Here is a 16,327-nt window from a genome sequence, read left to right as displayed (position 1 = left end):
CCATTTGTATGGAAGGTGGTGGGTGTGGTGGGTGTGGTGAGGTGAGGAGGTGAGTGCAGTGAAAGAGGAGAGAGGAGAGAGGAGAGAGGAGAGAGGAGGGAAAACAGCAGAGCACACTGTCAATGAAATTCAATTGACACGGCCAGGACAATTGTTATAGAAGCAAGTGTAGAGGTTAAAGAAAAAAAGAAAAAAAGAAAAAAAATGCTACGCGCTTTTGGTCATTTCAATTTTCCTGCACACGGTCCATCGTGACTCTATTTTATCGTCGTTGTCGTTCTGCTACAATTGCTATTGCTATTGCTATTGCTATTGCGATGATGATGATGAATGATATTATTATTATTGTTCTTCTTCCTCTTCTTACTACTCCTACTACCACTCTTCTAATGCAATTGCCAACTCAAACCAATTCTACTGCCTCATCGACTGCCAATGGCGAAATCGCATCTTCATAGCCTCGACATTGTCCAACGCCGGACGAACGTCTAGAGAAAAAACTGGTTGACCACCTTCGTCGGGCGCTTCGTAATAATCAATCACGTACCGAATCACTTGGTTGTCTTTTCGTTGAACATACCAATCGTGTCGATCAAACGGTCCTTCATAGGTTCCCCATCGACTGGGAAATACCCGTCCAAGCATCATGTACCACATGGCTCGAGGACTCTTTTTACTAGCATTTCCTTCAAATCGCAACAACTTTGCATCCGTGCCTTCTCCATTCATCTGCTCCCAAGCCTGGATCTCTTTCCACGCTCCCTCGTTCAAAAAGTTGTGGATTTCCACCATCATTGGCACATTCTCTCCGCTGTCACGATATCCCTTTCGCCACATCGCATTGTACATTTGCTGAGGCGATGGATACTTCCACAAATCTCCATCCGCTTTTGGAATGCTGCTTGTCGACCGCTTCGTTCCCAAATCCACCACCTGATCTTCCTTGGCCTTTTGCGACAGTTCCTTGTACATCAAATTGTCCGGGTTAATCTCCATAGATTCTTCCTCTTGCTTTCCCCACATTCGTCCCCACCAGCTTTCCTTGGCCTTGCTCGTGGTTTGTGACATTGGACATTCCGAAGGGTATCCTTGTGTTTGCGCCGGTGCTGGTACTTGTGTTTGTTCTTGTCGTTGGTCCCATGATTTCACTTCTGTAGGCTTCCAAAATGAAAACCATGACGATTTCTCTCCACCGCCATTTTCTTGTTTCGACATTGGGCATTCAGAAGGGATGTTTCTCATGTCAACACCACCGGCTGCACTTGCACCTCTTCTTTCAGGTCCTTCCTGACACCATCGAAACCAAGTAGAAGGTCCCCTTTTTTCATTTGCTTCTTCACGCTGAGAGTGCATAGGGCATTCGGGCGGAATTTCTTGGCCCTTCAACTCTTGTGCGCGATGCTGTGCAACAACCGATGGCGGAGCAAGCTCCATTGGAACGCTCGTCGTCCATAACGTCTTCAACCACGAAGACCAATTTCCATTTTCTCTTTCCAGCATTTCTGGCCGTTGTTGTTGTTGTTGCTGCTGCTGCATATACGCGCGATGATCAATCGGACACGATTTTCCGTTTGCAGATTCTGATGAACTCATTTTCTAAAAATTCTACTTTCTTTATTTCGATCTTTGTATGTCGCCCTCGAAACTTTCAAACAAAAAAGACGCTGCAGAGTTGGTTAAAATACACTTCTGTAGAGATGGGAGGATGAAAAATAAAAAATACAAAAAAGTACAATGAAAAACCGAGTCAAATTTCTCAATGAAAACGTGAGTTTCTCTTTCTAGAAATGACCCATCCGTGTGGTGACTTTTGCGCCAATTCCACACTCTCGCTCTCTTCTTTAGCATTGGAGAAATAGCGAGAGAAAACAATGTGCGCAAAATAAAAACAACATATTTGCAACGCGCTCTCGCAATACCTACTTGCGACTTTCTGTGTACTTTATCATACTCCACCGCGATCCGTTAATAAACAAACCGAGACTTCTTTGACTTTTGATCTAGATAAGAAGAAAGATCCAATGCAATGCTTCCGATGAGCACCTCGGACTGCTTCTTTTACCAAAATTCATATTCAAATTCAAACCCATTTTCCTGTTCCTTTATTGTTCTTTTGCTTTGCAGCAAGGGAATATCACTGTCTCATCTCGTTTTTACTTTTGTTGTTTGTGTTTACATCATGGAACCGACTTGTATCCTAGTCGTTCGTATTGCTCCTTCCCCAAGTAACAAACAGAGTAGAAGCATTTCCACGTGCAACCTTCCTCCGGATTTCGTAGCTCACCTGCGACTAACAATATCTTCCAAGCGGATATCATATCCTCGATAATATCATACCTTTCGGAACCATGGAAATTGAAAAAATTTCGTCCGTCGCAGAGGGCGATAGCGTTCATTCAGTTTAAAAAGTACGCTTCTCCTTGCAAACAACTTGGTTCATTCATTTGTCGTTTCCATTTAAAGAAGAACCCACCATTGATCTTTGAACGAATTTTTTGATAAACCCTGCTTATTCCAAACGTAAGCACCCACAAATCAAATTTCAAAGCGTTTCCACAGCACTTTGAGCCTCTTTTTACAACTCTTACATCTACCTACCTTTCACTTGATCCATACCATGCCTGAAACTAAATTAGCAGCTCACAGTGACTTTCAACTTGTAAGGGATGACCCAAATTATGTCCTTTACCAGCCTTACAAATCTGAAGAAAATAAGTCCCTGGTCGCTAATTATGTCCATCAAAAGGCCCTTGCATTCTGTCCTTACTACTTTGTTGAAAAGTCTGGCAAGGGCTCGGTTGTCTTCTTTTATCCTAACGAACAATTGTGCGGGTACAAAAACATCTTGCACGGTGGCTTCATTGCTTCTATGCTCGACGAAGCCTTGGCTTACGGTATTTTTGGCAACTTTGCGTCTCGCCTAGGCGTCACCGTTAATTTGGATATAACTTATGTGGCCCCTTCTATCTGTGGACACCTGTACAAGATCGTTTGTAACACTACGAAAATAGAAGGAAGGAAGGGTTGGATTTACGGTGAACTTTATCGCCTTTCTGACAACGAAGAGCCTACACTCTGCGTAAAGGCCACTGGTTTTTTCGTAGAGCCTTCCAAACTCAATTTAGAAAAACATGTGTAACGATGCCCATATCTTTCTTTTCCCAGCCCCCTTAATCCTACTTAATGTTCTTTTTTAACCATGTTGTACCTTCTTTTTCCTTTTGATTCTTACCAGTTCTAGACAGTTCAAATCTAACGAAAAGGATCTTTTTGCTAAGGGGTTTTCTTTTGACAAGCAATCAATGAGGCTTTTCTAGTTCCTCTTATACGATGTAAAGTCTTACAATAAAATATTCCATTTAACCTGATAAATTCATTATTCTATTATATTTTTTAAATCAACCATAGTCTCCCTGTAAAAACCATCAAAACTGTAGCTTGTAAGGACATTGGTTTTGGTCAACTTTAGTGCACCAACCGAATATCTACCTTTTGTTTGCCTGAATGCTCATCACGGACTGTACCAACACGTACTCGTACTTTTTGAAACATTTGAACTTCGACCATCTTGGGCTTTGGTGGATCTCGAATTTCCACTTTCAGCATATATTTATCTTCCAAAAACTCAACGTTAGGTTCCAACATGTTCGTCATGCTCTTTGTATAGACAATACCTTCAAGACCAAATTTGGCAATAAATACAACAAAACCATTCTTAAAAACCTTAATCACATACGCATCTTCTTCAGCAATCCCTCCTTTCAGAGCCTGCCCAACATAGTACTCAACACTAGCACGACCAGCCATTTGTGCCATGCGATGGCGGTAATTGATACCATTGCTAATTTCAATTAAGCGTTGCTTGTCACTAATGGCAGGATTCAACACCTCATAATCTATAGCTGCCGCCAATTGTCGGTGTGCCAAAACGTCTGCGTAACGACGAATTGGTGAAGTAAAGTGAGTATATATACTGGTTGCCAAACCATAGTGACGGAATTCAGGAGCAGCTATTGTACCAGAGCAAAAGTACTCAGCTGAAAGCATACACCGAGTTGTCAGAATACGCAGTAAGGTGTTGAAGTAGGGTTCGTTAGGATCAACACATTCATCCAAAGATTTTGCTAGGGATTTTGATGTATCACATTTAAGATGCATTCCTTTACATACTTGAAGAATATCTTGCAAGGAATCAAAGTTTGTAAGAGGTGGTGATGCGTGTCGACGAAGAACAGCAGTTTGAGGGAATGTATCGTAAATTTTTTGAGCAACAGAAATGTTGGCTAATAACATAAACTCCTCGACAAGGGAGTTCGTCTCGAGCAATTGCTTTATTTCAACATCCATAGGGTCCGATGTCTCATTATCTGTTTGAATTCGTACTTCCGGACTTGCCAAATTCAAAGCACCATCATCCATTCTTTTCTGTTTTAACTTTTTAGACAGTTTCAACAAAATGCGCATGCCATTCGTTAATGGATCTTGCATCTTTTTATCATCAATCCGGGCTTGGGCATCTGCATAGCTAAATGCCTCTTTCGAAGCAATTACAGATTTCGTGAATGAAACATTAACAATGTTAGCATCCTCATCCATCTCCCAAAGACAAGAGAATGCAAATCTTTCTACGTAAGGACGCAAAGAACAAAGATCTGTACCCAATAACATAGGAAGCATATCAATACGCTTGTCAACTAAATAAACTGTAGTACCACGAGAAGCTGCTTCACTGTCCATAGCAGTTCGTGGTTTCACAAAATGGGTTACATCAGCAATATGTACACCAACTTCAAAGTTTCCATTCGGCAAAACACGTGCATGCAAAGCATCATCAATATCTTGACATCCAGGTGGATCAATACTGCAAATTAAGAGATCTCGGAAATCTTTTCTGTTCTTCCAAAGAGGATCAGATTTGTCCGCTGGTACCTTATAGTTATGGCCTTCCTTAGGAAGACAATCTAATACAGCCTTGGGGAATGGTCGGTGTTGTACATCATACTCAAGCAATAAAGCTTCTGTTTCGGCTTCCTTAGTTTCCATTTCACCAAGAGCACGGACAAAATGACCTTCAGGATAGCGACTAGTTGCCTCCCAAGTATCGATAGCGGCTACGATTCGCTGGCCAAGTAGTCGAGGGGCTTGTCGAGTGCGGAAACGAATCTTAGGGATACGGCGATCCATGGGAGTAAGAAGAACCGTTTGTTGAGAACCACCCTTGGATTGGGCTACAGTAGTATTGTCGACATGTCCAACATAGGGCCTCCAGTTCCGTTTCAAAATACCGACGATTTTACCAGTAGGGTGAGCTTTCTTACTGGTAGGGGTTTCAAGGTCAATACTACGAGAAGCATCTGGCTCAGCGGAAGCGTTCACTAATACATCTTCGTCATCGCTGGCTATTTCTCCCGCCTCTGTCTTCCATTGACTTTGAGGTAAAATTTGAACACAGACAACATCACCTTGGACGGAACGGTTCAGGTTTTCTCTTCCAGAAATCAGAATAGGCTTATTAAATCCTGGTGTGTTGATAGAGCCCTCAAGAAAGTTATAGGTGCTCACGTTTAGTACACCTTTATGGACTTCTCCATTTTTGATACAGGTTAGCATACGAGAAGTAGACCAATGTTGCTCGTATATAGCTTTTGTTTCGGAAGATGCCTTCTCATTAGCAGCAGTGGCATCGGCAATTGCAGATATCATGTCTAACAATACCTCCGAGTCCGGTAAAAACTGAACATAGTCCTTCAAAGTGGAAGTTTGTATACCTTGTTCAGCAGCAATTTCCGCATTACGGCGGTCGTTTGTAATTAGGAGAACTTTAATTCCTAATCCAGCCAAGTGACCGGTATACCAAGAAGCAGCAGCACGAATTGCTCTGTCATTGCGGTCGTTGGGTGATTCTCCCTCAATTTTATCAACGTAAGTCTCTGAAAAGAACTCATTACTAAAAGGGGTAAACCTTTTTGTTTTTTCTTGACACAGGCGCTTGATACGGTTGTAAAGAGGAATCGACTTAGAGGCGATTTCAGAAAGCACAGTTTGTAAGACAATCACGTCGAAGAAGTTGGAAGGATGTTCCAAAGCATCCATACAATGGTAGAAGACGTTAGTATCAGGAATTAAATAGTGACGCCCGAATTTTTCTAAATAGAAGGGTTCCTCGGACAGTATCGGCTCCATTTCATTTCCATTCGAGTCCGTTGGAAGTTTAGACATACACAATGGACAGCTTTTACTGTGACATGGAATATCATCTCGTAGGTATCGTTCACGAACAATTTTCTGAACCTTACCTCGTGCAGCTCGCACAAAGACTTTTGGTTTTTGATCTTTTGTAGCGGAAGATGAAGGCCGTTTGTAGCCAATTGCACTCATCTTCCTGTTTATTTAGCTGTCGCTGTTGTAGTAATGTTAGTGAAAGCAAGAGAAAAAGCACAAACAGAATAACGATCATATTTCTTTTACGAAATCGGGCGTACTCGTTTTAGCACTTTGTGTACTTGAGCGATGCTCTCCAAATGAATCTTATTAAAGACTAATAGTAGACTAACACGATATTGTATTACGAAAACTAGTAAAATGATAATTAAGACTGGATTTAAATACATCCAAGAACAGGATGGATTTGTAAATAAAAAAGAAAATTTTTATTATATAGACAACATAAAATTGTAACTCGAAATAAAAAAATATCTTGGAAGGAAAATCTTAAGTTGCTATTACCGGGATGATTAATGACTAAAATAAAGCTTAATACAATAGGGATTGAATATATAAAACGAATTGAAATAAATATCCAAAATTTACTTGCTGCTTATCCTTTCAGCATGTTATTCTTAACAATGACTACAAACATTTTATGGCTCGTTCACCAACTTCCAGCAATGATTGACCTTTAACCTAAGAAAAGAAAAAGAAAATCAAATCTTCCTTTTCAAAATGAGTAAGAAATTTTAGAACTATTGTATTTATGCTCATAAATATAGATGAAGAACAAGAGATGGATATTGAAACAAATTACTCGACTTCAGTTCCTGGGCTCGAAGCGAGCTTTGATACCGAGAAAATGAACACCACATATTATGAACAAGATTTCAGAAGGCCATCTCTAAGTTTACCTGAAGAGGAACACAATGACACTGTGTATGACCATGATATAGCAGAAACCCCTTCAGCAGCACCAGAAGAGCCTGCTAAGGACACCCCGGAAACGAACCATGTAAATACAGATAATACGCTGGAAAAGAGAGACAAGAAATTCGAAAGTGTCACTTCGAATGCCGTGATTGACAAGTATGGACGACTTGCTGATGGTTTAGAGTACAAGGCTAGAACGTTTTGCTTAAATGGAAGAGGTGATGTATTGTATATGCTTGGAACAGAATGTGCAAGGATCCTTGGATTCAAGGACAGTTATTTTATGTTTCATAAAACCCCGAATTTACGTAAGATTTCAACGAGCCAGGCCGAAAGAGACCAGCTCGTTTATATGGGAATACTCGCTCAAAAGTATCGCTTTCGTCAATTGAGCATTGTTCCTGCAAGACAAGTCTTTCTTGCCTTTGGCCCTAAAATATTGCTGAAAGGGACTGTTGATCCCCAGCTTCATAAGGATCTTTGGGATGCTAATTGGTCATGGGCAGACGAGGAATTTTCTCATTTAGATAACTCTATGCTCAGTAGTACTCGGTCTTCTTCCGTGAAACCTGAAACAAGTTCAATGGATCAAACAATGTCTGGTTTTGGAGAGAATTTTCAAGAGAAATATTCCCTTGCTTTAATGAATGATGTATCGAATTATAACACATCTTTAGGGAAAATGAGGAACTTTAGACGAGATGCACTTCGCTATTATTATCATGAAGCTCGCTCTTCAAAGACAAATTCATAAATGTGCCCGACTAAAAGGTTTGATGATTGACTGCCCCTTTGGTTTTTTATTCTTTTTTAAATTACTATTTGTATATTACGTTGTATTTAGACTTTGAATCAGCATACTAATGTTCTGTTGATGTTTAAAAAAAAATCCTGAATTAGACTTCTTATTACTATTTACACTCTTTGTTAAACTGAAACAATAACGCTGACTGCAGAAGTACTCTGATAGTAAACGCTTGTATCTTGACTTTAAAATCTTTTTTTTAGAATGTGATTTTCCAATATTATTTCACCAAGGCATATTGATACGCTTTAAACTCAATAATAATGTGAAAAAGAACTTAACTTCAATTTTTTTTTTTTATAAAATATCCTCCTTTTACAATTGGTATTAGGTAACACTTGTTACCGGGTTTCATTGTAGTGTTGGTGACCTCTGTGAAAAGCTGCATTCTGCAAACCTTGTGAGTGAAATTTGCAATTAGCAAGTTTTTGTATCACGATGGTTTCGATAAGTAAGTCATAGAAAAAAATCATAAATGAAGCTAACAAAAGCAGGAAAAAAAAGTAAAAGAAGGACTACTCGCCTCCGTGCGAGAATTGAAAAAAAAGCTGCTAGTTCTCGCAGAAAAGAAAGAAAGCTTGAGAAGAAGAACCCTCAATGGAAAAGCAGAATTCCGAAGGACCCTGGTATCCCCAATTCTTTCCCTTACAAAGATCGTATTTTGGCTGATATAGAGGCACAAAAGCGACAAAGGGAAGAAGAAAAGATTGCCAACAGGGAAGCCGCTAGGTCACAAGGAAATATGGAGGAGGAAGAGGACAGTGAAATGGAAGAGGAAGCTGATGAGGAAGAGAGACCAGATGGTGTTGATCCTATGATTGCAAAGATTGCCGAAGCAGCACAAGCTAAGGATGCCGAGGAACAAGAAGCTGAGGAAGAGGACGATGCTGTTATGGATGAAGATGATGAGAACGATGCTCCTGCTTTGGTTGATGATGGCTCTTTGGACGCTTCCGAACGAATTGTTAAAAGTGACAATTCTAGAAAGGCTTTTGATAAAGAGTTCAAAAAGGCTGTTGAGCTCTCGGATATTGTTCTCTACGTCTTGGATGCTCGTGATCCCGAAGGCACACGTTCTAAAGAAGTGGAGCAACAAGTTGTTGCTTCTGCTGCCGAGGAAAAGCGTCTTGTCTATGTTGTCAACAAGATTGATCTCGTCCCCCCTGAAGTTTTGGACCGTTGGCTCGTCTATTTGCGTGCTCACTTCCCCACTCTTCCTTTGCGCTCGTCTTCTGGATCCTCCGGCTTTAAACATAAGACATATTCTTCCAATGGTACAATTTCCGCCTTGTTGAAATCTCTTAAGTCTTATTCTTCCAAGAAAAAGCTTAAGACTTCTTTGACTGTTAGTGTCATTGGTTACCCTAATGTGGGTAAATCGTCAGTCATCAACGCTCTTGTAAACAGATCTGCCTCTTCTCGTTCTACCCCCTGTCCTGCTGGCAGTGCTGCTGGTATGACTAGGGCTTTGCGAGAAGTTAAATTGGATAGCAAGTTGCGTTTGATTGATAGTCCCGGTATTGTTTTCCCAACCGCTAGTAAGGAAGATGAACGTTATCGCTTAGTATTATTAAATGCTATTCCTTCCTCGAAAATTGATGACCCCGTGCCTGCTGCAGCCTATATCCTTAACTATCTTAACCGCATTCCTGGTCTACTTGAGCGAATGCTCAATCAGTACGAACTTCCTCCTCTATTGAATACATCTGAGTTGGACACTGCTACGGACTTTTTGGTGAACGTAGCTCGTAAACGTGGTCGTTTATCTCGTGGTGGTATTCCTAACTTGAATGCTGCTGCCAGTATTATCATTAATGATTGGCATGCAGGACACATTCAATGGTGGGCTGAACCTGAAACTACCACCAAAGAGACTTCCGCCTCAGATGATAAGCAAGTTGTTTCTCAATGGGCTAAGGAGTTTGATATTAATGATTTTTAAAAAAAAAAGAGTGCGCGCAATTGAACTATATCTCTGGGTTAACTTTAATACATTTTTGTGATGGTTATTTATAGGTTGAATATGTGCTTGCCGAGGTTAGGATAATTTGGGTTTCTTTGGTTCTTCATTATTTCCTTAAAAGGGTAGATATCGGATTTTTTGCTTATATTATCCATGTTGTTCGTTATACTGTAACGATTTCTATGTGATTATCGATATAATTTAAAATTTGTTAACAATCTCAAAGTGTGAGTAGTAAAAAAGTAATTGAGTCTATACTTATGATTGCTCAAGTTGAACATGTGCTAAAGATGTATAAGATCATTGAAGGCTCTACTAAATCGTCAATGCCATATGTACCCGCTCATTAAAACCGCATTAAAAATGTAAGATTAAAAGTAGCAGCAACGGCTTGTAAAACGCAAAGAAATGAAAGAACAAGTTTATCATCCGCTCATTAAACAAACTACTATTTAACAGCATAAACTGTAAGAGAGCAAGAGGCAATGTCCTGCAACATGTTTGAAATATACATACATAAAATTTTAACTTACCTTGTTATTAAAAAATTAAATATTACAATTATATATTTTTTATAGACAGTCCATTGTTTATGCGGAATTGTTTGATTTGCTATACTAAATCGCTATGGTGCACCAAACCTACCTACCACCAAACCAATATCAAAACAAAACTCAACAAACTAACATAGATGCGTGAGATTGTAAGAGAATTTTAATTAATTAAACTAACTTAGTAGGTTCATATTCAAGCTGGTCAGTGCGGTAACCAAGTTGGTGCCTCCTTTTGGTATGAAAATTCCATTTGACAAAGAAAAACAGTATTAACCGGAATAAAGGTCTCAGATTGCCGATGAACATGGATTGGATGCTGAGGGAATGTATGTATAAGAAGAAATTTGAGTTTGAATACAAATTAACGATTGTAATAGCTACCGCGGTGACTCTGAGGATCAACTCGAACGGTTAAACGTTTACTTTAATGAGGTATGATTGAAAATAATTTCGACGCGTTTATAAAACATGTCGTTACTAGAATATTGAGCTGGACACGTTACTTACTGTTTTAGGCTGCTGGTGGAAAATATGTTCCTCGCGCCGTCCTTGTCGATTTAGAACCTGGTACTATGGATGCTGTCAAGGGAGGAAAGTTTGGTAATCTCTTCCGTCCTGACAATATCATCTACGGTCAATCTGGCGCTGGAAACATCTGGGCCAAGGGTCACTATACTGAAGGTGCTGAGTTGGCTGATGCTGTTTTGGATGTTGTCCGTCGTGAAGCTGAAGCCTGTGATGCTCTTCAAGGTTTTCAATTAACCCACTCTTTGGGTGGTGGTACCGGTTCCGGTATGGGTACTTTGTTGCTCTCAAAGATTCGTGAGGAATACCCCGACCGTATGATGGCAACCTTCTCTGTTGCCCCTGCTCCCAAGTCCTCGGATACCGTTGTTGAGCCTTATAATGCTACGCTTTCTATGCATCAATTGGTCGAAAACTCTGATGAAACCTTCTGTATCGATAATGAAGCTTTGTCTTCTATTTTTGCTAATACCCTCAAAATTAAGAGCCCTTCTTATGATGACCTCAACCATTTAGTTTCTGCAGTTATGGCTGGTGTTACCACTTCTTTCCGATTCCCTGGTGAGCTCAACTCTGATTTGCGCAAGTTGGCTGTTAACATGGTTCCATTCCCTCGTTTGCATTTCTTCATGGTCGGCTTTGCTCCTCTTGCTGCTATTGGATCTAGCTCTTTCCAAGCTGTTTCCGTTCCTGAGCTTACTCAACAAATGTTCGCTGCTAATAACATGATGGTTGCAGCTGATCCTCGCCATGGTCGCTATTTGACTGTTGCCGCTCTCTTCCGTGGTAAGGTCTCTATGAAGGAAGTCGACGAACAAATTCGCTCTGTCCAAACCAAGAATTCTGCTTATTTCGTTGAGTGGATTCCCGATAATGTTCTCAAGGCTGTTTGTTCCGTGCCTCCTAAAGACCTTAAAATGTCTGCTACCTTCATTGGTAACAGCACATCGATTCAAGAGGTCTTTAGGCGTTTGGGTGACCAATTCTCTGCTATGTTCAGAAGAAAGGCTTTCTTGCACTGGTATACTGGTGAAGGTATGGATGAAATGGAATTCACTGAAGCTGAGTCCAATATGAACGACCTTGTCAGCGAGTATCAACAATATCAAGAAGCTGGTATTGATGAAATTGATGAAGACTACGAGATCGAAGAAGAGAAGGAACCTCTTGAATATTAAACCTCTCTGTTCTCTTTTAGGATTTTTTTACATACAAATCATAATTTAAATTGTGTGCTCATCTCAACGTTCCCATTCATATTTTATATAACTTCTTTCATTTATTTACAATTACTGTTGTTAACTGCCTTTTTCCTTTCTTTTTATCGATATTGGACCATGTTTGCGTTGAACGCTCGCTCTTTTTCTCTTTTTATTCTTTTCCCAAAGATGCCGTTCACTTATTCAATATAGCTTCAGTCATTGTCTATTTAGGTAAATCTCATAAAAATATACCGTTTGTTGGTGTTTGATGCTATAGAATCATATTTTCGCTAAAGAGTAATTACATGAGTCGTATTATGAATAGTTTTATTTAGTCAAGTGGTAGTCAAAACAAACAGTCAAGTAGCCCATTCACCGAAAAAATTCATGGTTATGACTTTTATGATTTAAAAAAATTTCTTAAAAATTCAAGAGTTTATTCACTTTAGTTAAGTAATAAAGGCTTTCTTTCATTCTTTGTTTGGGAAACTGCGTTTTAGTTGTATATTTTGAGATGGTTATAATTCTCGATTCAGTGTGATGTAGAAGGCACTAGTCGTAGAGCTCAACATCATCAAATTTCAGATTTCGCATAACACCTTATAAGACGTATATATATATAGCTTGGTGGCTTTTGGATTCTATAGAAATTCAATATTTTAAGCTTCCTTATCGGTTTGAACGGACTTCATTGCACCAAAAATTGAATTATAAAAGTTGCCCTTTTGGTTAGGCATTGAACCGAAATTTGATTACACGGAAAAAGAATAATAATAAGATGAGGAATTTAGCAGCTTGGAAATCTTCTTTTAAAGTTAATATTGCCATTCCGAAAAGATATCTTCATGGACCACCCGGTGGATTCAAAAGACCGTCTCCACCTCCATTAAACAAAGAAGAACAAGAAGAATGGAATCGTTTGCAAAAGGAAGCTGGTCAAAAACCTGTTGATGTTGCTCAGCGGACGAGATTCCACGACTTTGAAGGGAATGTGAATCCTGAGGTACGAGTTTCTTCGTAAAAAGAATGAGAATAATGTAAAATGAAGAATGATATACTAATATGGATAGACTGGAGAAGTTGGAGGACCCAAGAAGGAGCCAACTATTCATGGTGATTACTCTTATGGAGGAAGAGTGACCGACTTTTAGAGTAATTACATTGTGGAGTGTATGAAGATCATTGCGAATCATGTGCAGATTTACAGAATAATAATTGAAGGTTTATTGTTTGAAAATTGATCAAAACCCATGGTATCATGATAGAAAACAACATCAACCTGATAAAAATTAAGTTCAAGATTAAAACGAAGGCTAATTTTTGCTAAAATAAAGGGAAAGAAATTGATTACCTTTCTAGGAAAAAACCGGACAGGTTCTGTATAGCAATCTCAAAGATAATAGGTATAATCCTTAGCAAACTCGACTCTTCCGTTTTTATAATTATTTAGAAAAAAGTGGGTTTACAAGGTATTATTATTTGTGACTCGGAGCTGCAAAAGTTGATACGAGAATTACCCGTAATCGGACAGATCTTATGAAATATTAAGAGGAGGTTTCACATCCCATTAATTGCTAATTTCATCTTCATATGGGAGGGTAAAAAGTACGAATGAAACTATCGGTATTTAATTTATCTAGTAGCTGGACTGTTTAGAATCCATATATATATTTAATATTCATTCAAACAAGCTTCTTCCGTGCACGAGTTCACCTTTACATAACAGCACCTTATCTATATCGCATTTCTTTCATCTGTCAATAATATGGCAATGCATGGAATTCTCCGCATACGACTAACATTAAAAGTGAACACGAAGATGGTTTTTATTTTTCTCTTTTTATTTCGTTGTAATGAAATTTGCTAATTTTGATTGAAGCTATGCACTCAATTTCTTTTTTATCCCGGAAATAATGAGTCGGAAATGCGTATATACCACAACTGTTTTTCGCTAGACACAAAGGCGACTGTTTAATTTCTGTTCTAAAGTTTTGTAATTTCGTTTCTTCAGATTTGACCCTTTCTTTTGCTTCATGTTACTTCTCAAGGAACATCCTGCAAGAAGGAATGACAATAGTAATTTTCCAGTGTGAATCTACCTAAACGTAGTAATAAAAAATATCAATAAAATTGAAGCAAGAAGCCTACAGCATCCCGGATTCCCATGTTGTCTCCAACCATAGTACTAACGAGACCCTCAGACGCTTAACTGCAGTGATCGGACGGGAACTGGTGTTTTCGCCTAGGTATGGCCGTAGACAACTGTCAGTGTAATAAAAAATATGTATAGTGGATATTTAACTCTTGTAATTTGTTCAGTTTCATCTGTGTCTGTTTACATGGCTGCATGGAAGTTGTAGTCTGATAATTCGTGTTTCAGTTCATTTACTTGACTCTCTAAGTAGACGACAATTTGATTCATTAGGCTATAAAAGTCGGATCGTTCAAGTTGAAAGATTTGTGCTTTTTATGCTGTGAATGAAATCATTAAAAGGGTTGCATTAACAAGGATGTTCGTCAGAAAGAAAACGAACGATTCATAAATAACACTATTGCGAAACGAATTCTTAGATCCATAAAAGAGTGAACGTGAAAAGCAATCCAACCTGCCGAATGAAGCTGTGCTTACTTTTGTGGACAAGAATGCAGAAACTCGAGGGATTGCAATTGATATGAATGCTTCCAAGGAAATGTGATTTATAGGAGGGATGGAAAAGATTCGTTAAAACTCAAACTTCAGCGCTTTGCCCAGCAAAAGGTTGAAGCTCGATTTCCTCGTTATGAGGTGCTTCATTTTCCGGATCTGTCGGTCCTAATTAGGTTAGTCAGATGCTAAGAAAAGAAAAAAGTTATAATAAAGAGTACATACGAACATAATTCGCAGCATTTGTTATGCCGTTTCCTAAATCAGCAATGAATATTCGAAGTTGTCGCGCATCTGGATATCCTAGAACAGTTAGAATATTTCGCAGATTAAAAGACATACTCCAAAATAAAACAAACACGGCAACGTTAACAAAGCAGACACCATAGAAAGCAATATCATTCATCTTTTCAAATCCTATTATTTTCTTTACATTACGATAGAATACGAAACCAACGACGTTCAGAAGACCCGTATATATCACTGCGACACACATGTTGCACCCAGCTTGGGTGAACCATCCAGGATAGGCTATAAGGGTTACTAATTATAAGTTAGCTGTTAAAGGAAAAAGCGCACTTTGGCTTACCAATTACGAAAATAATAATGGATCCAATAGAACCGCCAGCAAGCCCATAAAAAACACCTGTATTCAGAGGAATCTTGTAACCGAAGACTATGATTAAAAAAACAGAATGATATAAAAGAAGTTGAGTAGTCGCTATTCCTCTCCAAAAATGACATTGAAACTTGTTCTTTTCAGAAGTGTCCGACCTAGTATTATTAGCAGATTCTTGGGCGGAATTCTGAACGGAACCGTCAGCCATTTCTAAATCGATAAATTTGTTTGAAGCTAATGAATGTATTAGTAACTGAAGTTTTCGTTGTTTACCAGAGGATGGAGGTATTCATCCTGTTTATTGACAATCGTCGACAAGGTTAAAAACAACAAACAAATAAACAAATAGGATTCCTCAGTAAGAAATCTCCATAACTGGATTACAAACATACAAAAAAACCAACCCTTCCTTTCTATTTCAGTAAATCTTACCTGAATACGGAGGAGGCGTAACCTCTGAAGAATGTATATCTGATTTCTCATCAATGAGCGTTTTAAAAGACTCGTCAGAGTCTGAAACAGGGATGTATTTATTCTTCATTTTTGCAATGGCAAACCAAAAACCAAAAGAACACCAATATCTATAGCTAGTTCGAAATTAACTAGAATTACCAAGAAAAGTCCGTAGAAATCAATTCCACCTTTCAGAGATCTTTAAAAAAAAAGGAATCGTTCCTTATTTCTAAAGAAAATCAATACCTTGAGTAAAATCAGTCTAAAACCAAAGATAGGAATAAAAAAAAAAAATCTTGGTAGTGGCCTTTCGCATGTCTCAAGTTCATAAAGCAGCGACATTATGTCACTGACTGGTCATATCCTCGTTACGATTATTCGAGTTTCGTTTTTTACCGTACTTTTTCGTAATAGCATAATCC

General features: G+C 38.9%; 8 protein-coding genes and 1 non-coding gene across 9 annotated transcripts; 5 read left to right on the top strand and 4 right to left on the bottom strand.

The window, feature by feature from the left end:
- Positions 1–269: 269 nt before the first annotated feature.
- On the bottom strand, positions 270–1,830 carry SOCG_01447 (cytochrome c heme lyase). Its single transcript, XM_013164402.1, has one exon. It carries the CDS (start codon positions 1,591–1,593, stop codon positions 415–417), a length of 1,179 nt encoding a protein of 392 aa, XP_013019856.1. The 5' UTR covers positions 1,594–1,830; the 3' UTR covers positions 270–414.
- A 787-nt stretch (positions 1,831–2,617) lies between these two features.
- On the top strand, positions 2,618–3,139 carry SOCG_01446 (uncharacterized protein; the record flags this gene model as incomplete). The annotated part of the gene is made up of 1 exon (XM_013164401.1): positions 2,618–3,139. One exon carries the CDS (start codon positions 2,618–2,620, stop codon positions 3,137–3,139), a length of 522 nt encoding a protein of 173 aa, XP_013019855.1.
- A 212-nt stretch (positions 3,140–3,351) lies between these two features.
- SOCG_01445 (3'-5' exoribonuclease subunit Dis3) lies at positions 3,352–6,485 on the bottom strand. The gene has a single exon (XM_013164400.1). The coding sequence runs from the start codon at positions 6,376–6,378 to the stop codon at positions 3,466–3,468; it is 2,913 nt and encodes a 970-aa protein (XP_013019854.1). The 5' UTR covers positions 6,379–6,485; the 3' UTR covers positions 3,352–3,465.
- A 104-nt stretch (positions 6,486–6,589) lies between these two features.
- On the top strand, positions 6,590–8,060 carry SOCG_01444 (SWI/SNF complex subunit Snf59). The gene is made up of 2 exons (XM_013164399.1): positions 6,590–6,946; positions 6,990–8,060. Exons 1-2 carry the CDS (start codon positions 6,943–6,945, stop codon positions 7,892–7,894), a joined length of 909 nt encoding a protein of 302 aa, XP_013019853.1. The 5' UTR covers positions 6,590–6,942; the 3' UTR covers positions 7,895–8,060.
- Positions 8,061–8,221: 161 nt separating this feature from the next.
- SOCG_01443 (GTPase Grn1) lies at positions 8,222–10,165 on the top strand. Its single transcript, XM_013164398.1, has 2 exons — positions 8,222–8,396; positions 8,440–10,165. Exons 1-2 carry the CDS (start codon positions 8,384–8,386, stop codon positions 9,885–9,887), a joined length of 1,461 nt encoding a protein of 486 aa, XP_013019852.1. The 5' UTR covers positions 8,222–8,383; the 3' UTR covers positions 9,888–10,165.
- Positions 10,166–10,367: 202 nt separating this feature from the next.
- SOCG_01442 (tubulin beta Nda3) lies at positions 10,368–12,551 on the top strand. Its single transcript, XM_013164397.1, has 5 exons — positions 10,368–10,611; positions 10,648–10,697; positions 10,747–10,788; positions 10,840–10,894; positions 10,978–12,551. Exons 1-5 carry the CDS (start codon positions 10,600–10,602, stop codon positions 12,163–12,165), a joined length of 1,347 nt encoding a protein of 448 aa, XP_013019851.1. The 5' UTR covers positions 10,368–10,599; the 3' UTR covers positions 12,166–12,551.
- Positions 12,490–15,065, top strand: SOCG_01441 (DUF1674 family protein). The gene is made up of 2 exons (XM_013164396.1): positions 12,490–13,192; positions 13,260–15,065. Exons 1-2 carry the CDS (start codon positions 12,968–12,970, stop codon positions 13,338–13,340), a joined length of 306 nt encoding a protein of 101 aa, XP_013019850.1. The 5' UTR covers positions 12,490–12,967; the 3' UTR covers positions 13,341–15,065.
- Positions 14,331–14,445, bottom strand: SOCG_16408. The gene has a single exon (XR_001203032.1). It is a non-coding gene; the product is annotated as a 5S ribosomal RNA (ribosomal RNA).
- Positions 14,559–16,229, bottom strand: SOCG_01440 (uncharacterized protein). Its single transcript, XM_013164395.1, has 4 exons — positions 15,423–16,229; positions 15,176–15,376; positions 15,059–15,136; positions 14,559–15,001 (listed from the first exon to the last, which is right to left on the bottom strand). The coding sequence occupies exons 1-4, from the start codon at positions 15,658–15,660 to the stop codon at positions 14,919–14,921; spliced, it is 600 nt and encodes a 199-aa protein (XP_013019849.1). The 5' UTR covers positions 15,661–16,229; the 3' UTR covers positions 14,559–14,918.
- Positions 16,230–16,327: the final 98 nt, after the last annotated feature.

The sequence above is a fragment of the Schizosaccharomyces octosporus genome (assembly GCF_000150505.1).
Source record: "Schizosaccharomyces octosporus yFS286 unplaced genomic scaffold supercont6.3, whole genome shotgun sequence".
Lineage (NCBI taxonomy): Eukaryota > Fungi > Ascomycota > Schizosaccharomycetes > Schizosaccharomycetales > Schizosaccharomycetaceae > Schizosaccharomyces > Schizosaccharomyces octosporus.
The sequence above is the reverse complement of the archived record's forward strand: the minus strand, read 5'-3'. Positions and strand labels throughout refer to the sequence as shown.